At 42.3% G+C, this 24,896-nt stretch overlaps 1 protein-coding gene across 4 annotated transcripts in view; it reads left to right on the plus strand.

Moving 5' to 3' along the window:
- STAB2 (stabilin 2) overlaps positions 1 to 24,896 on the plus strand; it is a 103,441-nt gene that overhangs the window by 34,611 nt on the left and 43,934 nt on the right. For all 4 annotated transcript variants that reach the window (XR_013977060.1, XM_080971660.1, XM_080971661.1 and 1 more), the window contains exons 27-49: positions 1,526 to 1,621; positions 2,257 to 2,304; positions 3,477 to 3,613; positions 4,537 to 4,651; positions 5,382 to 5,459; positions 5,717 to 5,815; positions 5,947 to 6,054; positions 7,214 to 7,345; positions 8,712 to 8,840; positions 9,979 to 10,035; positions 10,807 to 10,896; positions 11,677 to 11,872; positions 12,426 to 12,521; positions 13,751 to 13,796; positions 14,495 to 14,571; positions 15,493 to 15,618; positions 16,227 to 16,300; positions 19,050 to 19,121; positions 20,574 to 20,693; positions 20,915 to 20,962; positions 21,378 to 21,461; positions 23,057 to 23,203; positions 24,198 to 24,338. Coding sequence is in view for 3 of the 4 variants with exons in the window: in XM_080971660.1 (XP_080827786.1) it covers positions 1,526 to 1,621; positions 2,257 to 2,304; positions 3,477 to 3,613; positions 4,537 to 4,651; positions 5,382 to 5,459; positions 5,717 to 5,815; positions 5,947 to 6,054; positions 7,214 to 7,345; positions 8,712 to 8,840; positions 9,979 to 10,035; positions 10,807 to 10,896; positions 11,677 to 11,872; positions 12,426 to 12,521; positions 13,751 to 13,796; positions 14,495 to 14,571; positions 15,493 to 15,618; positions 16,227 to 16,300; positions 19,050 to 19,121; positions 20,574 to 20,693; positions 20,915 to 20,962; positions 21,378 to 21,461; positions 23,057 to 23,203; positions 24,198 to 24,338 (2,316 nt within the window). In the remaining variant the exon portion in view is untranslated. The remainder of the gene's footprint in view (positions 1 to 1,525; positions 1,622 to 2,256; positions 2,305 to 3,476; positions 3,614 to 4,536; positions 4,652 to 5,381; positions 5,460 to 5,716; positions 5,816 to 5,946; positions 6,055 to 7,213; positions 7,346 to 8,711; positions 8,841 to 9,978; positions 10,036 to 10,806; positions 10,897 to 11,676; positions 11,873 to 12,425; positions 12,522 to 13,750; positions 13,797 to 14,494; positions 14,572 to 15,492; positions 15,619 to 16,226; positions 16,301 to 19,049; positions 19,122 to 20,573; positions 20,694 to 20,914; positions 20,963 to 21,377; positions 21,462 to 23,056; positions 23,204 to 24,197; positions 24,339 to 24,896) is intronic.

Here is a 24,896-nt window from a genome sequence, read left to right on the forward strand (position 1 = left end):
CATTTAAAGTCAAACCTATCACATTTGCATGTTCCAGAGAAATGAAACACGGAACCCTTTAACATTTACAAAATTCAGATAATTTTACAATGCCTATGTTTACTAAAGTGCACACACATATATAGAGGTAAAATGTGCATTAAATGGGAATAAAAATGTGCATATTAATGAAAATATCATACAAGAATGCATTGTATTAGGGAAAATGCTTACAAAAATGTAACATTAGTCAAAACTACATACAAACATATGTTTATTAGGAGAAATTTGCATTAAAATGCTGAAGGATGAGGATTTAAAGAAAACTAAATTTCAAATTGCTTCAAAAATGCGGAGAACTGAATTTAAGTCTGGAAAAATAAACAACAGAGAGAACAGAAACTGACAGATCTTTCCATCTTTAATGCTGAACTTGCACTGGAGAGACTTGGGATCAATTTAGGACTCCATGGTTTGATATCAGATTGGGTTTGGTCAAAGCAAGCTATATTCTAAACAAAAACATTCAGGAGCATGATGTGGTCTAGATGCCTCCTGCCAACTCTGCAAACCACACAAGTCCTTGAACTCTGCCTCACCACCTTCCCTTCTTATTTATCAAGTGGCAATAGAAAAGTCTCACTTAAAATTTATCTGACAGGTCACCTCCCTCTCTGGCACTTTGTACGGAGGTATTACCAATATAAGATGAATGCCACATTTGCAATAGCCCTAAATTAACAACTGTTATCCAAAGAGCAGGGCAAACAAATAATAATTCACTGAGTACTTCTGTGCAGACTCTGTTGAGACAAAACAGAATAGTGGCTTTCACAACAGAGGCTGATTATTCCTCCCCTCCCAATCTTATAATAGAGCTCTAAGCATTAGCTGAATAATTCTTGCAACTAACACCTTAATTAGTGTATTTGAATTAAAAGGATTTACTTTACAGTGGCTTTGCTTCCCATGTAGATAACTGTACACTAGATGTTAATTAGTTGATTTCACTGGCACTTAAGCAAAGGTCACCTCTAAATATCTTTTTTTTTAGTATTGATCTTGATTTTCTTGCACAAAGCTTATGCAGAGGTTATAATGTTTACTGAACATTTGTTCCAACTTGTTTGTGGCCAGTTACACAACAATGAACATTAGTTTGCATTTATTCTGATTTGTTTGTTGGGTATTGGTCTTCCTGGTATTAATTTGTTTGTCACACACTTTTCAATGCATTTCCTTTCCAAACTGCAAAATGCCAGGTTCTTCTTTAAAATGAATCTGTTGCACTAGGGTGACAGAATTGTTTAGCCCACTGTAACAACGCAAAACTAAAGTTCCAGTATGCACTTGAATCCTTCCTGCAAAACAGTCTGGAAGCACCCAAAAGTATACTTTTAAGTATTTGTTCAGAAGAAATGCGTTCAGGAATTAGGGCCCCACCAGTTATGTAAGCGCAAAAGCCTTTTATGCTGCAAAACCATATTGCATTGGGAAGAATACACAGGTGGCTAGGTGTTTGATTATTATTTCCCTGTTCTAACAGGCTGTTTGTCAGTTCACATCTTCTGGAGTCTGGGAATGTGTGTGTTCAAAAGGCTATGAGGGAGACGGCAGCATATGCTATGGAAATGCAGCGGAGGTGCGTAGGAACCTAACACTTGCTAAATGATTATGACCAATATCTCAGCTTCTACATTACAAATGCCACCATGTAACAGAGGCACCTGGCACAAATACCCCTTCTTAGAGGAAGTTTATTTTTATGCTTTATTTGCCAGGAAACAGTATCATGTCAATTAAGAGCAAGGTGATAATATTAAATAAAATTGCCTTTATCATATCTAAAGTACATGCAATACATCCTAAAAATGAATACAACCAGCACCACAATAGGTATAGCTATTTTCAATAACTACCATGTTAATTCACACATACATAAAATCTGGGGGAAGAACTGCAAAAGCAAATTTACAGTACCAATAGGGTTCCAACTACCATCACAATATGTTTGTATACATGAAGCAAGGGTATGGCTCAGGTTAATTCACAGCAACTATTAACTTATAGAAAAGCATATTGCAGATGAAGCATTATCAATATACCAGCTGTCATCTTACATCTTCATACAAATGAGATGCAAAATATTCCATTGTTGCAAAACAGGAGATGCCAGGGACTTCAAACTGAGACCATGTGCTTGGAAAGCATGGGCTCATCCACTAAACTGTGGGCCATCTGTACATGTCATTTATCTTTCTTTCTCTCTCTGCTCAGGAATTGTCTTCTCTGTCGGAAGCAGCTGGATTTAATGAGTGGGTTGGTGTGAGTACCTCTTCTAAAAATATATCGAAAGACGTGACCAGAGCAATTTCTGTGGAGGGGGGCCGGGGAGAGAATCTGTGGCGCAGCTGCTGCCACTTCTGATATCCTACTGGCATGAGATGCAGTCAGGACCATAGCTGTCAACTTTTCCCTTTTCTTGCGAGGAATCCTATTCGGAATAAGGGAATTTCCCTTTAAAAAAGGGAAATGTTGTCAGCTATGGTCAGGACAGGAGGGGGTCGCTTCACACACCCCCTCCCACGGACAAACGTTAATTTCCCCATTTGGCCCCTATTAACACCAGTGGGAGGGAAGTTAACTATGCCAGCTGTAGGGCCACAGTCAGGGAAACAAGGAGACTTTGCATCTTAGAGATACAAATGTTGTCCTCCCATTACACGTAGTACATCTGCATCAGCAGAGCTTTCCTCAGTGCTGTCCCACCGATGGGACAGCAATTACGCACATTTCAAAGATCCCCTCAGCCAGCCTCTGGGTTTCAACGTGTTTGTTTGCTCATGAACAAAGGAAGAGCCTTAGGGATCAGGCCAAAAGCCCAGTGTCCAAGCAGATGCCTATGGGAAGCCTGAAATCAGGACCTGAGCGCAACAGCCCTCTCCCCACTTGTGGTTCCTAGCTGCTGGCTTTCAGAGGCCTACTGCCTCAGACAGTAGAGGTAGATCATTGCCACAATGGCTAGCCTAGTAGCGACTGATATTTTCCATGAATCTTGTTTAATCCTCTTTAGAAGCCATCCAAGTTGGTGGCCATCACTACTTTTTGTGGGAGTGAAGGAGCTCTTCCTTTTGCCTGTCCTTTTGATTCTTCCAACATTCAGCTTAACTGGATGTCTATGAGTTCTAGTATCATAAGAGAGGGAGAAAAATGTATTTCTGCTTTCTCCACACACACCATGCATAATTTTATACACCTCGATCACGTCCGTTCTTACCTTTTTCAAAATTAAAACAAAAAAACTAACATTCCTCAAAGGGAATTTACTCTATCCCCACAGATGATTTTGCTTGCCCTTTTCTGAACCTGATAACTAGACTCCTTTTCAGAAGATGAAGTCCTTCCACTGTTGGCATCAGCCAAAGACTGATGCTGGTCCATAGAAGAGCTTACAATATTAACAAATTAATGGCAATGTGTTTTGTCTTGTGATTTAGGCAGCTGCAGTGAAGACATTACTGGCAGATGCAGCAAATCTAACCCTCCTTGTGCCTTCTCAGCAAGCAATTCAAAACATGGACCAAGAGGAGAGAAATTTCTGGATGTCAAAAAACAACATCCAAACTCTAATAAAGTATGTCAAACATTTTTTCACCCTTGCCATTCCATTTAAATGCATTTATAAAGTACTTTATCCTTTACCAGAATTGTCTTCTTAATTACTGTGATAGCCTTCTGTACCAAGGGGCATGATCAGAGCCGAGGTTTACACATTACGAGCGAGTGCTAAAAAAAATTAACTCACTTAAGAAAACTAGCCAATATACCCACAACCCCTTCTGTACCAGTCTTCCAGCCCCTAATACTTGTCCTACATCCTGTGATTTTTTGTGGCTGGGGCAGGGGCCTCCTTCATCCAATGAGTTTTCACTGGTGTCTTGATTTGAATCCAGGACACACCTCCTTCTACATGCATAATGACAATGCAACTGCCATATATCCACTGGTTATGCAATAGCTGCTCCATCTACTCCACAATCAGTGAAGTGATTCTGGTTTCCAATGCTGAAATAAACAGAGCAACTATCTTCTACACAACTATGAAAGTTGGAGGAGTATTGTTCAGCTTTACATGTTAGCCACCTGACTGAAAAGCAATCTGTATATTGACAGCAATGGCAAGGAAGCCACTCACCTGCATTGTTTATACCAGGGATGGGGCCCTGCTGATGCCGTTGGACTCCATTTCCCATCAGCCCCAGCCAATGTAGCCAATAGAGTTACTGAACTCCCAACGGCATGTGGAGGACCAGCAGATTCTCCATCACTCAGGTGGCATGGAGGAAGATTAGGAACTATGCAATTGGTCCCTCCCAAATAGTTCCAGGAAACAAATTGCCAGCAGCTGTGTAGGAAAGGGAAGCACCTCCTAACCTATTAACATATTAACTGCTCCTGGCTCAAATGGTGTTTGAAAGAGAATTGGGTTTCTGTTGTAAGAAAATCTGAGCAGCCATAACTTTCACGTCATTTGAACCTAACTTGCATTTCTGTTAGGCACCATGTATTACGGGGAGCATACACAGTTTCTGACCTCCAAACCTTGTCGTCATCCAATGGGCTGGCAACATCTCTGCTTGGAAACTTCCTGGCTTTGTCCAAAGAAAGTGGAGTAAGTTCACCTGTACTCTCACTCACAGGCTGTTCTTATGTGTGCCAAGAGAAATGTGCTAATCAGATATCATCTTGTGTTTGAATATGCCCCTGTTTTGAGCAAGGGAGTAAGAACTCGCTAGTATGGGCCTCAGACACTATGAGTGTAATTTTTATCTAGTAGTAGGTATGGAAGGGGCTGTCAGTTCCTGTTCCCTGTTTCTCATTTTTCCAATCTGAATTTCAGTTCTCCACATTTCTGCAGCAATCTGCTTTTTAAAAAAAAAGAAAAAAGAATCTTCATTGAAGAATTTCAATGTGATTTTTTCCCCAATAAACACATTTTTGTATGTAATTCTGACTAGTCACACGTTTTTGCAGGCAATTTCTCCTAGTACAATGCATTCCCACACGGTATTTTCACTATGTGTATTCATCTGAATGCACACTTTCCCCTAATATGTGAATGTTTGTAAACACTGATTGGAGAACTACATCACAAAAATTGGAGACATGTGAATTTCAAATGTGTTTCAGCTGTCATATTGTTTTGGAAAACGCTTGGTAATGGCTCTGGGGGTGGGGGGTGGGGCGTAAATCAGGGGAGTCTTCCAAGAGCCACACAGAGAGACCTGGAAGGCTGCATTTGGCTTTTGGGCCTGAGAGACCACAGGTCCTAAGCCAGCTGTGATTTGAAACCTGGTAGTTTTATTTACATAAATGGTTTACCCCCCACCCTTGCTTTCCAGAATTTTTCTGTTGATGGAGCCAACATCGTAGCAGGTGATATTGCAGCAACAAATGGGATTATACATGTAATTGATAAGGTATTTGCTTCCTTATTATTAATAGTTAGGAAACTGAGGTAAAAAAAATACTAAATGTTTAAAATATTGAGTTGGTGTTTTTCCCCCTCCCTCCCTCCCTCCCTCCCTCCCTCTAGACTGGCCACTTAACATCACGTAAAACGGGAAAAAATACAGTTTCTCAAAAAAAAATTTTTTTTTATATTGTTGATATTATTTTAAATGCTTTGCGCTACTGTGCCTGCTGTTTAAAATTGGCCTTGTGTTTTTGTTTGCAGGTTCTGACACCCCTTCGGGGAGTCAGTGGCACATTGCCCAAACTGCTTGCCCGCTTAGAACAGATGCCAGATTACTCCATTTTCAGGGGTTACGTTATTGTAAGTCTTCATGCCTTTTTGAGAAGTTCCATGCATTATTGCATGTATCCATGCTTTTATTTGAACTGCCATGCAGATAATAGGTAACAGTCCATTTTTTAAAAAACAACGCATTTCTCTCTTTACAACAGCAATATAATCTGGCAAGTGAAATAGAAGCTGCTACCACTTATACCATTTTTGCCCCAAGCAACAGTGCCATTGAAACCTACCTCAAGAACAAACAGTTAACCTCCCTGGTATGTACTTTTTATCAGGGCATATTTGCAACCGTTTCTCTTGCTGCATGGTTGGTGCTTTAAGAAAAAACTAAAAATGCAAAAAGGCTGCTCACTTAAAGGAAGTGCTGTGGTGTGATATACAACATTCTTCTATGTCAGGCATTCCCAAACTCGGCCCTCCCGATATTTTTGGGACTACAACTCCCATCATCCCTAGCTAACAGGACAAGTGGTCAGGGATGATGGGAATTGTAGTCCCAAAACATTTACGGGCTGAGTTTGGGGATGCCTGTTCTATGTGAACCTTTGCTGATTCTTCTACACTTTTAGCTCTGCATAGCAGGGGCTGTGAGCAGAGCCTGCCTTATGCCATTATTATTATTATTATTATTATTATTATTTATTATCCCTTGTGTGCACACTCATTCCCCTAGTGCAGATGGTCAAATGGGGTTTGTAGGTTTAAAAAGCAGAATGAAGCCCTACAAATTAAATTTACCATACAGTGATGGGATACACGTTCATACCATGCGAAATGATACCTGTTTCATGCCACTGTTAATAATTTAAATAATAATAGTAATTTTTTATTTACACCCCGCCCATCTGGCTGGGTTTCCCCAGCCACTCTGGGCAGCTTACGACATATCTTAAAACATCAAGCATTAATAACCTCCCAATACAGGGCTGACTTCAGATGTCTTCTAAAAGTCAGATAGTTGTTTATTTCCTTGACATCTAAAGGGAGGGCATTCCACAGGGAGAGTGCCACTACCGAAAAGGCCCTCTGCCTGGTTCCCTGTAACTTTGCTTCCCTCAGTGAGGGAACCAGCAGAAAACTCTCGGATGACGACCTCAGTGTCCAGGCTGAACGATGGGGGTGGAGATGCTTCTTCAGGTATACAGGACGGGGCCGTTTAGGGCTTTAAAGGTCAGCACCAACACTTTGAATTGTGCTCGTAAACATACTGGGAGCCAGAGAAGATCCTTTAGGACCAGTGTTATATGTCCCGGCAGCCACTCTCTAAAACATATATTGTCTGGCTCCAACCTACAGCTAATTGATAATAAAATCCTTTGTCTACTGCTTGCTGCTGGCATCTGTTTTTGTCACAGAAAGCTTGGAAGTCCACACCTTGCTCAAGTATGTAACATAAATTATCAATTTAATCTGCAGGATGAAAACCAGATCCGATACCATGTTATTTTAGAGGAGAAGCTGCTGAAGAATGATATGCATAATGGGATGTTCAAGGAAACCATGCTTGGATTGTCCTTTAGAGTGGGATTCATCATTCATGATGGCCAGGTACTTTGTATAAACCTTGTTGATAATTATGTTGGCTTTTGGAACTGCCTGCTTATCTGAATACCTCATCCGGAAAAAGATTTACATCTGGGTAACTGAATGTAGGGAAAGCTTCATTGCTTTCAATGATCTGGATCATAAGTTTACATTAGTGAGGCTTACTCATTGGTATAATAGGACTGTATTTACATCCCTAGCTAATGAGGCCATTCACCATATGTAAACATTACTCATATGCATTAAGTGCTGAGCTAAGAACTTGAGTTAAAGTTCAGAAATTGGGATTAAGAGCAAATGAATCAACATTAACTTCTGGCATTGACTAGCAACTGTTTTAAGGTCCCTGTTGTTGCAATTATGAAGCTGCATTTCCCAAACTTGGGTCTCCAGCTGTTCGGGGGCTACAGTTCCCATCATGCCCAACTACTGGTCCTGCTGGTTAGAGGAGACCCAAGTTTGGGAAACTCTGGTAGATAAATGCCTTCTTAAAGTGAAAAGAACGCTTTATTATGTTTATTCAAGCTACTTACAATTTTCCTTTGCTTTATTCAGCTGTACAAATCAGAATTGGCCATTTAGGCTACAATTCTATATAAACTTACTGGGGAACGCAATTGGGGTTACTTCTGAGTAGGCAGGTATAGGATTGCATTGCTTAGTTTTGAGAAAGAAATAATGGGAAAGGAGCAATGGTAAGAGTGAAACCAATAGCAGCAGGTGTGTTCAGCTGCTGTCACTCACCTGTCCTTTAATCAGTCACATCGCTGCCACTTTCCAGGAGGTAAGTGTCCCCTCACTGTATTTCCCAGTGAGCAGCAGCAGCAGCGACGTAACCAACTGGAGGTCAGGAGACCAGTGGCACCCCAATCTGGCATCTGCTGCTGAGTAGTATGGATAGTCCAAACAGTTGCACACCCACAGCCAGCCAGTGCAGATTGATGTACAGTGATATGCACACAACTAGATTCATATGTTTATAGATAACAGAGTTGGAAGGTCTTTGGGAAATAAGATGAATTGGGTTCATAGGAAGCTGCCTTATACGAGTTAGACAATTGGTCCATCTAGCTCAGTATTTTCCAAGGCTCTCCAGATTTCAGACAAGGGTCTCTTCCAGCCCTATTTGGAGATGTTGCAGACTGGTCCTGGGGCCTTCTGCATGCTCTCACTGAGCTGCAGCCCTTAATGTGCAACGTGAGACCTTTTTCAACTGCATGCTTCAAATTCAATTCTTTCCTCTGCAGTGCCTTTTATTACACTTACTGGAATAGCAAGATAATATTTGCTGTGTAAAAGTTAATGCAACAAATTATCCTTTAAGTAGGTCCGCCTGGTGTGTACTAAACTGATAACCTATTGTGTGCAGCTCTATATAAATGAAGCGCCCTTAAGTTACCCAAATGTTGCAACCGATAAAGGAATAATTCATGGACTGGAAAGGGTAATGGAAATCCAGAAGAACAGATGTGATAGCAACAATACTGTGGTAGTACCTGTAAGTGCCTTTCTGTGTATATATTATGTGTGTTTGTGTACGTTATAAACGTTTATATACATTAGATGTGTTTTCATTTCTTTAAAGAAAAATAATTAATATATAGAACATAGCTTTATTTAGTGAGTCCTCCAGGAAAATAAGTCTTCACTTTGCAGTTTGGTAGAATGCAATATAGGGCAATACGGTCCATTAACATACATTGACTAATTTAACCCTACAATCTTTGATCTGATTTTATACAGCTTTAGTGATCTGACAAGTAGAAGTATCTATGGTACTATGTGAAGCTGGCTTTTGCTAAATCAGGCCATTGATCAATCCATCCCAGGGTTTGTCCAAAGATCTTCCCTACTTTCCCCCTATTTCTACTGGATGTAGGAGATGCAAGCAAGGAAAGCAAGCATAGATACTTGCTTTTACTAGTAGTTGTGGCTGTTGCAGCAGGGTTTGAACATAGAGGCTGCTTTCAACATAAACGCAAGATGGCATACAAAACACGTTTGCCCCCTTCAAGCTTGCAAGTTAAAAGTCAAGCTAGTATAGTTACTTGCAAGTAGGGTCTCTAGTTTGCCATTTCAAACTACTTGCAAGTGAATCAATCAATGAGTCAATTTCATTGCAAATAAACTCCCAAGCTTGCAGCTCTTTGTTTAAATATATTTGCTGTGACATTTTTATTCCACCCTTTTTTGCAAGGTGCTCAGGGCAGCTTATATTACTCCTGCCTCCCTAGTTTATCCTCAGAACAGCCCTGTGAGGAATATTAGGTTTATAGGCAGTGCACCAGGTGAGTTTTATGGCCAATCAAGGATTGAAATGGCACATTCGGTCTCTCGATATCCTTCATTTTCCCTCTTCTGGTTTTTGCACAAATGGTCAATGGTTGGAGATGAATAAATTAAATGGTGTCAGGCTACCATTGTTAAAACATGCAACGTAACTGTAGGGAACAATTGTGGGAGGCACTAATGAAATTGGGGGGAAATTGTCAGTGTGCACCCAAGGGTTCATTTGGATAAAAATAGATGGTGCCAAACCTCTGCACACTTAAGGCATTTGTGACATGTGCAAAGGCCTGCACAAGTATATATCATGGTCCCTTCCTCTGAAAATGTATGTTTGCTTTGTTTTCAAGGGAAAGTGTTTGTCGTGCTTGGCCATACCTAGCTGTCCTATTGGAACTACACCACTGGTAAATATTTTAGAATTAAATTGCTATAAATAAGTAGTAAGGAACTTAAGGTCCTCCAGATGTTGGTGGATTACAATCAGCAGTGGATGACGGCACTTGCCTGACCTCCCATCACTGTTGCCACTACGGCTTCCCTAAAGAGAGATGAGTGGTGGTGAGATTAGCACAGCGCAAATGCAGTGGCAAAGCCAATCTGGCACTTGACCTTGCTGCCACCTCACCCCTCTCCCTCACTGTAAGCCACAATCAGTGACAGGACGTCAGCTGAGTGCCCCCACCCCACGAACTGTTACTGCCTACAACACTTGTGGCTTTGTTGATTCGTTCATGCTAGCACTAACAGGAATCTGGCAGCATATAGAGGGTACAGATTCCCTACCCCTGCTGTGCGTGTGGGGGGGGGTCTACTCCTGAGTATGCCCAGTATAGGATATAACCCATAGAAGACAATCCACCACCTCCTGCAGCTGCAGAATCCATAGGACATAATAAACAAACTTCATTGTGACCTCTGAATTTACAGGGGGAGCTGGATTTTCTCCGAAGTTTCTAAACTTTGTATATTTATTCAGTTCAAGAGAATAATTCATTTGTCAGTGCCTTATTGTGAGTCAGGTTATTTTGCCCATTTGTGCTAATTGACTGTAAGTTTTGAATAGGATTTGGGCATGTTCAATTAGCGTTTTCCATTGAAAAATATTTCAGGGGATATTCATTAGCTGAATTTGATGCAATGTTTTAAGTGTAAAACTGTCCACTTCTTTTGTACAGAAATACAAGAAAGTGAGCTGCTTGTATCTCCATTCTGAAAGATTCTCCCTTCGCTACGGATGCCAGCCAAAATGCAGTAAAAGCACAATTGTGGGTATTCTTTACCATCCAAAGCATATCTGTTATACTATTATGACACTGATAGAATGTAAGGGGGTTGAGGTGTGGGAGAGAAACAGAATATTGAGAACAGACTGTCATATCTGTAGGGAGAAATCGTTTTATTAAAGTGATTTCTTAGCAACATGGTCCTTTCAAAGAAGCTTGGTATGAAAAACAAAAACCAAAGACAAAGTGCCATAGGGTAGCCACTGTGAAACCCTCCAAGGGTTGTTGAAAAAATAATATCCAACAATATCTGCAGGGCATCATATTGGCTGCTTGTGCCATAAAGCAACAACATCACCAATCCAATAATTAAAACCACATACAAATTAGACATCTTACAAATCTGAAAGTCACGAGAGCTGCAAAAAACAAACAAATATGTATCATAATCAAAGCTAGCCTGCACCATCAGATTAACAATAAGAATTAAGGTTGTTTGGCTGCCTAACCAAAGGGGGGAGAGTTGTTATGTCGTGCCTAAAAGAAAATAGAAAATGAACTAAACTTATCTCTTTGGGAAGGGAGTTCCATAGGCTAGGGGCCACCACTGAAAAGGCCCTGTCTCGTATTCCAACCTGTCTCGTATTACCCACTTGTGGGTCTGTGAGGAGGGCCTCTGTGGCTGATCTTAGACTGTAGCACACAATAAATAAGGCAGCTCAAGAGTTCCTGCCTTAATTCATAGTCCTTTTATGGCACCTCTTCTCTTTTATTCTCTTATATGCAATTGCATTCGCCTTACCTTGTTTGTTCCTTTTTCAGACCAGGGAGTGTTGTGCGGGCTTCTATGGCCCTCAGTGTGAGCCTTGTCCAGGACTGGCTGGAAACACTTGCTTTGGAAATGGGATTTGCTTAGATGGCCTCAATGGCAATGGTACTTGTGAGTGTGAAGCAGGATTCGAGGGAGTAGCCTGTGAAAAATGTATCAAGGGCAAATATGGCACCAGCTGTGATCAAGGTACTTCAGGTTTCAGACCACTGAGACAACTAGTTATGTTGCTTGCCTCTCTTTGACTTGGAATAGACACATTTAGGTCCGTTTTGTTGTTGTTCCAAGAACCATGTCACAAAATTCAAAAGTACTATAAAATCCGAGTGATCATTACATTCCAAGCTGCATGTTAGCCTGGGGACTTCAGATCGGGTCACTTTGCATCAGAGTCCAGTGAAATGCAAAAAATGGGCCTGTGTAACTGGCCATAATGCAAACCTCTGTGGTTCTTCAAAGCTTACTGTGTCTTTGAAGAAAAGGGGCAGCCCTTGATCACACAAATCTTAATGTGGTACACTTGAGGTGCTATATTGGTACAGTAGTGTTTTCTGCTTTATGGGAAAGACTCTTGCATCTGCAAAATATAATATATGAGCCATGCTTTAAGTCAAATAAGCCCGTTTGAGTATGTTAAGGCAAGAAAGGAAGTCAAAATAATACGTTAAGGCAGACCTCCCTTCATAGTCCAGTTGTTGTTACTGCTGGGGCAGTCCTTATAACATCACCTCTCTGCACTTAGAGTGTCCTTGCATCCATGGGAAATGCAACGATGATATTAAAGGCGATGGCTCTTGCGAATGCGATGTTGGCTGGAGAGGTGTGAAATGCGATGAAGGTAAGTGTGATTGCTCTCCATCACTTTGAGCTACCATTTGAGGCTGCAGATTTAAAACTCAGAGCTCAAGGCAGTGAAGGCACCATCACTGAAGCTGCACAGGTTCACTTTTTTTTCGGACCAGCTGAATGTGACCCTGAAATTAGGCCTTCACTCTTTCTGGTCCCATTGTCTGCAGTTCATCAAAATTCCTTCCAAGACACTGTCTGCAAATTTAGACCTTCAGCCCTCTCAGTGCTTTAGTCCTCTGGATGGGTAGATAATTTTTGTTTTTGGTTTTTTTAATGAAATATACACTGTCCTTAAAGACTCAGTGCAGTTCTGAGAAAGAGCATGACACGCATTCTGAGTTGATCTGTGCATCAGGCCATTGCTGTGGTCTGTGCATCAGCCATTCTGCAAGCATAGATTAACTCTTTGATAATAATAATAATTTTTATTTATACCCCACCCTCCCCAGCCAAGGCCGGGCTCAGGGCAGCTAACAAGCAATAATAAAAACAAGTTGAATGATTACAACTTAAAAACAAAATTAAAATACAACATTAAAATAGTGAAACATTATTTAAAATATTAAAATGTAGCCTCATCGCAGGAGGAGAAAGGAAAAGAAAAAAGAAAGAGAGGGAGGGAGGGAATCAAATTGGCTCCAAGCCAAAGGCCAGGCGGAACGACTCTGTCTTACAGGTCCTGTGGAAAGAAATCAGATCCTGCAGGGCCCTGGTCTCATGAGGCAGAGCGTTCCACCAGGCCGGAGCCAGAGCTGAAAAGCCCCTGGCTCTGATTGAAGCTAATCTAACTTCCTTAGGGCCCGGGACCTCTAGGGTGTTGCTATTTATGGAACTTGAGGCTCTCCGTAGGGCATACCGGGAGAGGCGGTCCCGTAGGTACGAGGGTCCTAGGCTGTGAAGGGCTTTAAACGTCAAAACCAGCACCTTAAATCTGACCCTGTACTCCACCGGGAGCCATTGCAGCTGGAAAAGCACTGGGTGAATAAGCTCCCATGGCAGAGACCCCGTGAGGAGCCTCACTGCAGCATTCTGCACCCGCTGGAGTTTCTGGGACAGCTTCAAGGGCAGCCCCGCGTAGAGCGAATTACAGTAGTCAAGCCTGGAGGTGACCGTCGCATGGATCACTGTGGCCAGGCAGGAAAGGTAAGGGACCAACTGATGAGCAGGGTAAATTGGGATTGTATACCGTTGACTAACAAAGTCATTTTCCTCCTGCAGAAATCAAAGGTGATAAATGCAACAGTACCTGCCACACCAGTGCCAAGTATGTATGACAGCAATCTATCTAATAATATTTAGGCTGCATTCAGATAACACCTTTCTCCAGCAACTATAGCACGAACATTGAAACAGAGGGTGGGGGCTTGACAAAAATAGGCACCAAGCAGCAGGGGAGTTTTGCAGTAGTCATTCACAGGAACAGTATCCAAATTTAAGCTGTTAACGCATATGGACTAGCAACAATTGCCATAGAAATTGTCACAATTGCCCTGCAACATATAAGTTTCAGGCACTCTAATTTGACATACCTGACACTTTAAAAAACTCAACTAGAAATTGATTATCCTAGTTTAAAGTTCTCTAAGAGGTTAGATTACATAAAATTTCAAGCTACTGACCTGCTTATAATTTAACTCACCACTTACAGATTTTTGAAAAATTAAGCAGTATATAAATGCTTTTATACAAAGTAAAATAAATAAAATGATATGCTTGGTATGCGTTGGAGAATATTGTACCAAAAATTGTGTAAAACATTCTACAATGTGTATGAAGTTAGGATTGGTTTTTTGCCCCACACGCTATGTTTTTAGAAAATACAGCTTTCTAAAGATTGCCTTAGAGATTTTAGATCTGCTTTCATGGGTCTGTCAACCTTTTGGAAAAAAGTGTTGCATGAAATAAGCAGTGGTGATGCTGCAAAATAAGTGGTTTTGTTTTACTTTCCTTTTTCCATCTCAGCTGCCTTCTCAATTCCTATGGCAGAGCATACTGCAAGTGTGCAGCAGGGTTTAAAGGGAACGGGACATATTGTACAGGCAAGTAGACTTTGTCCTTTTCCATTTGACATACCATATTCACTGTGCCTCCCATTCACAAGAAACTGGTGGGGCAGGAGGCTGGGAAAATGCCAGAACCACCATTTGTTTCAGTGAATAGGACTGTTCCGCTCACAAGTGGTCATGTGTGGTGTCTGCTCCCCACTCCCTTGAGGGGTGAGGAGTTTCTGAAGCAGCATGGCATGACTCATGATACTCTCTTCAGAGGGGAGAGCACTGAAGGTTACAATGTTTTTTTAAAAAGTATATTCTTTATTTGCAAATATGCAAATAGTGTTGATATATAAGGGTCTAGGCACGCAGAGGAAAAAAGACAGGAAAGGGTTAAGTTGGGTGTGCTGGCTAATTTGTCTTGCACCTGAAACTAGTTAAGCATGTGAGAGTAACTCAGCACAATCTAAAGTAGAAATCCACTTGTGTTGGAAGCAAGTTTGCTCTTGGCCAGAGCCTAGTCTGTGCTGGAACACTGCAAGGAGGCTGTATGCTGCTGGAAGGACTGTATACTACAACTGTACATAACCTAAAAGCTGTGGGAACTGCGTTGTACTGTCAGTAAAGGGACTGACCCTACCTAAAACTGTGGTGCTTTTTGGTTCCATTGGCGCACTCCGCTGGCGTGTTGAATGGGGACTCTGCACACGCTCCAACAAATGGTAGGACGTCGATAGAGGCAAACAGCAAGGCAGCTAATGTTCCCACAGAGAACGTTCCCCAACGGTGCTTCTCTCTTTCTCAGCAAAACTGCCACTTGGTGTCACACACAGCATACATCAACACTTTGCCCCCACTGTATGGTTGTATTTTTCTGGCAAACCTATGTGTGCTACTGCATGCTATTTGAAATCACCCAAAGCAGCTTGAGGATTGCAGCCATACTTTATATTCTTTGTTATTTCACAGCTATCAATGCATGTGAAACCAGCAATGGAGGTTGTTCTCTCAAAGCAGAATGCAGACGCACCACTCCAGGAAACAGAGTGTGTCTTTGCAATGCAGGTTACACTGGAGATGGGATCGTCTGCTTTGGTAGGTGCTTGTTTTATGGTTAAAGATCTTAAGAGAATGATAAATAGGCAGCATGACTACATAATATATGTATTGATACATTCTCATGTAAACCATAAATGTTTTTGTTTTTTAAGACAGTTAGCTGCTTGGAGATTAGGGCGATTGCTGATTTTCTGAACTGAGTCACGAGTCACAACCTTACCTCTTAGGAATATTTTTTTTATAATCATGCAGACATGGTTTCACATGTTCAGAGAGTGAAGGTATTAACAGGACAGAACCATTTCATAATTCACATGTAGGGTGGTTTGATTCAAAGTGGCCCCAAGTAAAACTAAAAATAAAATCTCCATGCATAAGAAAATCTTTACACATTTGAGAAAACTTGTAGATTTTTGATGTGACTGCAAGTCCTTTAGCTCCTTCAAGGAAAGGAGTATAGCATTGCCATCACAAACTGCTACAAATACCATAATCTTATTTTACCCTTGTAGCCAAACCAAGGGGGATCCTAGTGGGCAACAGCAAGCAAGAATTATTGGAAACTAGTAGCTTTCATTTGGCAGTGCCTCTCAGAATCAGAACAGTACTCACATTTTTTCCTCTGTTGTGTTTGTCACATAAAGAAATCAATCCTTGTGTGGAGAATAATGGTGGGTGTGATAAAAATGCAGAGTGCACTCACACTGGACCCAATCAGGTAAGCAATGCTCCTATCTCATTTTGATGCACATTGCAGGCATTAATTTGTTGATGCTGCTGCTACTGTTGCTGTTACATAGATTGATTACTAGCACTTACAATTCACCTAAAATTTCCTGAGCACTAAGTGCATGTATTAGAAGATAAGCCAATTCCTGCCCACAGGCTCGCAATCTAATACATGTGATACAAAACAGTGGCATAGCGTGGGGGGTGCAGGGGGGGCCGGCGGCACCGGGTGCAACATCGGGGGGGGGCGCACTCGCACTCGCAGCTCTCTGCCCCTACCTGGCTCACTCACTCTCTCTCACTGCAGTGCTGGCTGTGCGAATCCGATCCGAGCCGCTGGGTCGCCGCCCACTGTGGAGGGGGTGGGTGCCAGGCGTGCGGTGCGGAGAGAGAGAGAGGGACTATCTGGGGGAGGGACAGTGCAGCGGCCGCCCAGCGCAGCGCTGAGCGCGGGAGAGAACCACACCAGACCAGACCAGGCAGCAGCAAGAAGAAGCTGGCAGCGGCGGCAGGTTAGGGGTTAGGGGGCGCAAATTACTTGCCTTGCCCCGGGTTAGGGGGCACAAATTACTTGCCTTGCCCCGGGTTAGGGGGCGCAAATTACTTGCCTTGCCCCGGGTGCTGACAACCCACGCTACGCCGCTGATACAAAAGAAAAGGGAATGATGAAGAAAGAATAAAGCAACTACTGGAACAGTTGGCTGGGGGGATGGGGCCAAGCTGATCTCTACCCATGCCAATATGTTCTTCCTGGAAGGCAAAAGGTACTATCTGACTGTGGCCCTCCGGAGTCCCCTGGCCAGTGTTGAAGGCCAGAGAACACTTCCTTTCAGCTCTGCAGCCCTATGGCAACTGGCAGTGGGAGATAATTGTGGCAGGGACGCAAGAAGGAAGTTCCCCGCACCTGCTTCTTCTCCTACCAATGGATGGGGTCAGGCTCACCTCCCATGAATCATAGGTTATAGAATGGCAACATATGATCCTATGAAGGTGCCTTAAACTGAGACAGGTCATTGATCCATTTAGCCATGTACAGTGGTTCTTTGGCATCTTGGGCAGGGTGAGGAACCTCAGGCCCAGAGGGCCCTCTAAGCCCCTCTGGCCAGCCCTGAGACTCTCCTCAGGCCACACACCCTTCTCCCCACTTACAGGCCTTCCTCACGTGCTTTTGCCTGACTAGAATATGTCCTTGAAGTGTGTATAAACCTCAGATTTTTGGTTGTGACTGTAATGTAGCCTACTGAACAATGGTAAGATTGCTGCTGTTCATCACCTTTTGGCTCCCTCTCAGCACTCCCACGGGCACACGGTCCCAGAATGTGGTCCTCTGGCTGAAAAAGATTCCCGCTGGTATTTCCCACCATGTGCTGCCTGAGATAATTTTTAGCTAAAAATGCCAGGGATTGAAACTTGAGATCTTTTTGCACCCAAAGTTCTTGATCTGTTGCTGACTTTGGTGTGGGAATGGGAGGAGGGAGGAGTCCTTTCCCCTAGAGTGGTACCTCGGGTTACATACGCTTCAGGTTACAGACTCCACTAACCCAGAAATAGTACCTTGGGTTAAGAACTTTGCTTCAGGGTGAGAACAGAAATCACTCGGTGGCGGCGTAGTGGGAGCAGGAGGCCCCATTAGCTAAAGTGGTACCTCAGGTTAAGAACAGTTTCAGGTTAAGAACGGACCTCCAGAACGAATTAAGTTCTTAACCCGAGGTACCACTGTATCCTGTTCTAACTGCAACATTTTAGTGGAGTAGATGTCAGTTCACACCTTGGCTCTGCAACAAATTAACTCGGTGCCCTTAAGTAAGTCTGAACCTCCCTCCATTATCTGTAATATGGGCATAATAATACTGCAATGCGGTCCTCCCTTGCAAGGATTACTGAAATAATGGACTCGGCTACATTAGTAAAGAAAAAGCTTTTTATATGTCCCCTCCCCCTTTTGGGAGGGGCTGCTTTTTGGGCGGGAATCCAGGTCCTTGCAGCGACTCAGGAGTGGGCGGAGGAACGCCGCTCACACCAGCAGGATTCCTGGTCGCGTCACACCCCTGGCCAGCCATTCGGGTTTGACCTGGGGGCATGGCTACGCCTTTTTAAATTGTGGCGTGGCCGGGGAAGCAGCTTCCATTTGCTTCCATTCGTGGGATCTTTTTATATGCGTTATAACACTAAATGGCACTGTGGAGTCCCATAATGAAGTTTACAGTGCGATTTCCTGAAATGTCTTTTTGATGTATCTAGATCCAGCCAATGTGTGTGCCGTACTTTGAGCACAGAATTATGAAGTCCAAAATATTAGGTTTTGGTTTTTTAAAAAAATACACTCATATTTTGAGGATTCTTGCAAATAACTTTATGGACTAAATAAAAGTAAGTTGCCTAGGTAACGAGGTCTCTGGCTATTTTTATTCCACTGAGCTATGTAAGATAAATTGGAATGACAAAGACCTAACTTGTTATACTCTAATTGCAACATTTCCCCCCTTTTCTTTTAAAAAATATTAAGGCTCAAATAGCTTATCATATTGGGCTCTTTCAACTGATGAAATGCAGTGGCAGAAATGAGAAAACGTACCTTAGGCTATGTGCTTTGCCTATGAAAAAAGGAATGTTAGAAAAGAGATGTGAGCCCAGAAAGGGATATATTATTCTGTGCCTTATTTATTTTCCAGAGCCAATTATATTCTCTTTGCAGAACTTAACATTGTTTCTCTCCCCCCGCCCCTTTCTCCTGGCAGGCAGCGTGTAATTGTTTAAAAGGATATTCTGGCAATGGCAAAACATGCACCTACATCAGTCTCTGTTCATTTGTGAGTAGATTTCATATCAGCCTGGTTTTTCATTGACAATGTGCTTTGAGGTGTGTCTCTTACCAAGCAGACAAAGGTCCATTCAAGGCAGGAATCCCAAACAAGAACTTTTTAACATCTCCTGCAGGTAGATGAGAAACTGGCATCTACTGGCCCTGCTCGTGGCTGCCATTTGCTTGTATTTCAGCTACACATGAAAGTGCAGCCAGCCTACTTTGTTTGCTCTGAACTTAAACCTGAGGCAGGAGTGAACTCACCAGGATCAGCCTACTGTATTTCTTCCGCCACTGGGTTGCTGCAGCCCATGCAAGAGAGGACGAGGGAGAAAAACTTTCAAGGAAGGTTTGAGACTCCATGCTTCCTTTTAAAAGTCAGTCCACAGGATTCACATTCCAGACTTGCTTCACCGTCTCAGGGTGCTTAGTTACCATCGCAGCAAAATCTCTGGGTCCATCTCTCCCACAGTGCCTCACTCTGAGAAAGTATCCCCGCTGGGGACTGAGTGAGTGGCAGTTCATGGAGAAGGGAGCAACAGAAAAAGGGGAAAGGGCAATGACAGAAGGTGCGGGCAGACTGCTTTAGGTAGAGAAAGGGAGGTCACCGTCGACAACAGAGAACCTTTGAGCAAAAGCAGGGCATTTCACCATTTTTACGGAGCTCTTACAGAGCAGCTGTGGTGCAGACATAATCAAAGGCTGATTGGCCCTTTTTTGCCTGATCTGAGGATTGAGAGCATTGACATTTGAATCCCAAGTGAAAGACAAGAAAAGTGTTCCTTCCTTTCCTTGCATATGGGCTTCTTATTGCCAGCTTATTGCTTTCTTCAGTAACTGTAAAGCTCTTTAAAATTGGATTTTAACATTTATTTATTTATTAAAGTTAATCCTGTATTACTGTCATTCAGCATGCAATCTGGCTCTGTAACACAGCTGATCCCTCTGAGGCTTAGTATATTTTCCAATTTAAAAGTTAGGTTTTCCCAATAACTCATATCAATGATCTAGATAGACAGTTGGGGCATTGCCCCATCTAAAGCAGTGCTCTGCCCCACCTAGGATTTGCAGGGCAAAGGGAAGGAAATGGTATTTTTAATTTGTGGCATGACAACAACAGCCTCCATGTAAAGAATTGTAGTATGTAGACCATGGAAGAGTCGCATATAAGAGTGGTGTGTTGGACTCCATCTCCTGGCTTTCCCTTTGCTCTGCTTTTCAGTTTCCGTTTCAGTTGTGTTCTCAATATGAAGTTTGCTGCTTCTTAAATCCTTATGATTATGAATTTCTGTGCCACTGAGTGGGCAGTGTTGACTATGGAAGGGCCACGTCCCATTGAAATGAGCAAGGTGTAAAAGTTATTCACTTTATCCATAGATTTATTCTTTTTCTTAAACTAGAACTGAGATGTATCTTCACAGGGGAGATTTTGTTTAATGTTGGGTTCCCTTCCTAACAGGATAATGGTGGCTGTTCGCAAAATGCCTTCTGCAATGATACTGAATACTCAGAAAGGACCTGTACCTGTCGAATCAGTTACGTTGGAGATGGATTTACTTGCAGAGGCAGTATATTTGCGGTAAAACTTCCTTTTTTATTGTAGAATGTTGTGCTACAGCTTTCATTATCCCTGGCCACTGGGCATTCTTGCTGGGGCTGATGAGAGTTGTAGTTCATCAACATCTGAAGGGCCAAAGGTTCCCCACACCCGGCCTACATCGTTTCTATTTTGTCATTGCTGCCTTCTGTAATCAATCAATCGATCAATTTATTTATTTATTTATTTATTTATTTTTATAGGAACTTGCAGCAGATTACAACACTACTCGGTTTAAGGGATATCTAACGGTAAGATAGACATGCCCTCCCAGGTCCTGATCTCTATCAGTGATCATTTTCACTCACACATTTTGAAAGCTTTGCCAAAGTTGTTATTTATAGGCAAAGCACACGTGATAAACATGATCAGCCATATTGTGGATGAGCCGTCAGTTACTTGTTTTTCCAGACTTAAGTTCAGCTTGCCACATTTCTGCATTGGTTTGTGATTTATTTATTTATTTTAATGTCCTCATGTAAATTAATCAGCACTTTAGCGCACTTTTTTCCTGATGAACATTTTTGTATGCACTTTTCCTAATACACGTGTTTTGCAAGCTATTTTTAAAATGTTATTTGCACCTATATGTGCATTTTATAACACTTTACCCTAATATACATTTTTAGCCTGAAATGTTTAACATTTTGCCTTTCTTTCTTGTAGGACTCTAACATCAATGACATTGCTGGAGCCGGCCCATTCACTGTTTTTGCACCAACCAACCAAGCATATCTAACCACACCAAAAGTAAGCAAATCAATCTTAATAATGCAAATCGGCCTTATACTTAAGCACTAGCCTGGTAGACATAGCCAACAATGAACTATATGCCAGGGAGCATCTGGCATTCCTTACAGATGGGTGAGACGGGTGGAGATGGAGGGATAAAGTGTTCCATTCTTTCTCTGTGCCAAGCATAGAAATGCAGGAATCCCACCTCTGCCAGCCCCCAGTAAACATTTATTCAGTCTAGTAACTTACACGCATGGTGGCAAGAAGTTCTAGGGACAGGGCTGCTGAACTTAATTTCATTTAGATAACAAAGCCCTAGAGCCTTATGTTATCTTGGTGGCTTGTGCTTTATTTGGAAATATACAACAGAGCATCAGTGGAAGCAAACAGACACTCCTAACAAGGCAGCAGATCCATTACCCTGGATTAGATCCCTACAGTGAGGCGATTCCTCCCTCCCAAGGTAGTGCTGTAGGAAAGCATTGTCACATCAACCCAAACGCAGAACCGTGCCAGATTCCAGCGGTTCCAGGCACTTACCCAGGGGTTTGTGTTACCTTTGGAATGCGGTACAGCAGATACACTGCCGTCTTTATGATACATGCTTTACTTACACAAATATACAACCTGAGCCTACAATGGACAGGTTCACAACATTAACGCCCCAAAAGGGTCTTGCTTCTCCAATATCTTTCCGCAGGGCCTGAAAGACGGAGCTGTTCCTCCAGGCCTTTGGTCAGAGTTCAGTCTGATTCTTCTCTTTCTGTATAAGAACTAGCATTAAAGACGCCTCCTAGCCCGCTCACAGGTCCTTTATAAGACCAGTGGTAACAGTTGGCCCTGGAGAATATTAACCACTCTCAGTTTTACCCATGGACTGCCATCTGTCCAGATTTTAATTTGCTCTGAACTAATTTTAAGATGTATTTTAATTGATTGCCTGTTTTTATGTTCTTATGTTCTTTGTATACTGTGTTAGTTTTATGATGTTAGCTGCCCTGAGCCTGGCTCCGGTCGGGTAGGGCAGGGTACAAATAAAAATTAGTAATAATAATAATAATAATAATAATAATAGCCATAGTCTTTGATTCCAGAAGAAATCAGGCATGGTTCTGACTCTCTGCCTTCCTAGCCTGCTGCCTTGCTTCTATCTCACATGACTCCATTTTCCACTCTGGCCTTTGTCTAACTACCAGCAAATTGAGGAAGGTGGCCCCCCAGCCATTTTCTCCCTGGCACAGAACCACTTCCTTTGTTACCTTAACCCATATTTAGGGCCATAACCTCACTGGGAAACCAGTCTGGCTATTCCAGGAATTTGATCCATGCTGGATCCATGAATTCGAAGGGTACTGGCGTACAGCCCTCCCCACCCTCAACTCATAACAGTATATTAATATTTCCAGCCCTTGACACACTGTGGAGTAAACCCCATTGAACACAGTTGACTTGCTTCCAAGTAAACATGTACCAGAGTAGGCTGCACCATTTATGTGCCTCAGATCCCAGACTCCCACCTCATGGTAATGAGGCAGCAAAATCAACAGCATTTGCAGCAGTACCATTTGCTCCCCCACCTTACCTATTATGTTTTCTGACTCTTATCTAAGGTTCAGGACTGGAGTCTCAAAGGTTGGATGCCCCAGATTCTTCGCTATCATATAGTAGGCTGTACAGCGCTGCTCTCTAGTGATATGACATCTGATAAAACTGTCACCACTCTCCATGGAGATCAGCTCAAGATCACATTCTCACAGGTAACTAAGCCTTGGGCAGCATATGTGTAATGTCACCTCCTTAGAAAACAGAGATGCAGTCTTCTTAAGGTGTTGGGATGGATCAGCATTAGCTCAGATGAATGCTAATCTAATGGGTCGATGGTTGCAAGCCACCAGATGAGCTCTTCTGCAGCATTGCATTAACAACTCACTGGGTCACCACAGGTGACAATGAATGCTTTGCAGGTGAGTAGGTGAACTGGCGGGCAAATCCCACTACACTTAGCTTTCATGCTAGCTATGGAAGAAAGAAAGCCCATTCCTCCTCTACCAACCCACTTGGTGTGGGATAAATAAGCCTCATATAACCAACATGCTTAACTCTAATTAATGCATGAAGGGGTTAAGACCATAGAGTAAGCTGTCCTGCCAGGCTTAGCTAGGTCACACCCCCTTACATTGGGAGGAAGGGATACCAAACTCTTTGTTCTCTCTCTCTTCCACCATGTAACCCTACCAGGAAAGACATCTGGTCTGGTTGTTCCCAGCTCAGAATGTGTGGCTTTAGCAAGCCATCTCTGTTTCTATACAAATAATTTAGAAACTCTTATCAATTTATAACTCAAGTTTAACTGGCTATGTTTTGTTGCTGCTATATGGAAAAACACATGAATCTGACCTTTGAAGAGTTTGTAAATAAATGATTTTTAATTTACCAAACATGTGGTCTCTTTCTATGCTAAGTGGAAGCGGGAAACTTTGGAAAGGACTTAGAAGGGAATGAGCTATGGCCAGTCTGGGTGGGCAGAGTCATTCTGGGTTTGAAGGTACTTCATTGAGAAACTTCCACCTGCAGTTTGATGGCTCAACAGAGAGGGAAGCTGCACACAGTTCCAGCTACTGCTGAAATGCATTTAAGTCCCTGGATTTTCATCACATTGCCTAATTTCCTGGTACATTTATTCTATTTTAAAACAAATGTGAGACCACGCACTAGTAGAATCCATACCTTGTTTTTTGTGTTTGTTTTCAGAATTCAGTTTTTTTGAATGGAGATGCTAAGATTTTAACCAGTGATTTAATCTGCACAAATGGGGTAATACATCTCATAGACAAGGCCTTGTTTCCACAGAGGATTCAAGAGTTCCCTCCTGGACAACCAAAAACTCAAAGGGTGTGTAAAATTTATGCTGGTGTTTTCAACTAATTAAAAGTTGTTCAGTCACATTTTACTACTTTGCTTTCAGCTGATTAGTTGCTTAACTAGTTGAAATAAAGATTACAGTGTGTCACTTAGGTGATATACCATAATTAATTGCCATAGTTGTTTGTTCTTACTAAAACATAGATAAATCATAATTGTTTCAAAAAAAAAGACTGCATTGTTTTGTTAAGCAATTCAATTAGATCATTTGCATCAGTAATTTCAACAGTAACTACATTTTGCTAACCTGTGCTTCTGACATGATTTTATTGATTTAATTACAGTGGTGCCCCGCAAGACGAATGCCTCGCAAGACGGAAAACCCGCTAGACGAAAGGGTTTTCCGTTTTGGAGGTGCTTTGCAGGACGAATTTCCTATGTGCTTGCTTCGCAAGACGAAAATGTCTTGCGAGTTCCTGCGGGGTTTTTTTCCTTCCCCCCCCCCTTTTTCCCAAGCCGCTAAACCGCTTATCAGCTGATGGCTAAGCCGCTTAACAGCTGATGCTAAGCCGCTTATCAGCTGATCGT

Source organism: Podarcis pityusensis (assembly GCF_964106645.2).
Source record: "Podarcis pityusensis genome assembly, chromosome: 10".
Taxonomy (NCBI): Eukaryota; Metazoa; Chordata; class Lepidosauria; order Squamata; family Lacertidae; genus Podarcis; species Podarcis pityusensis.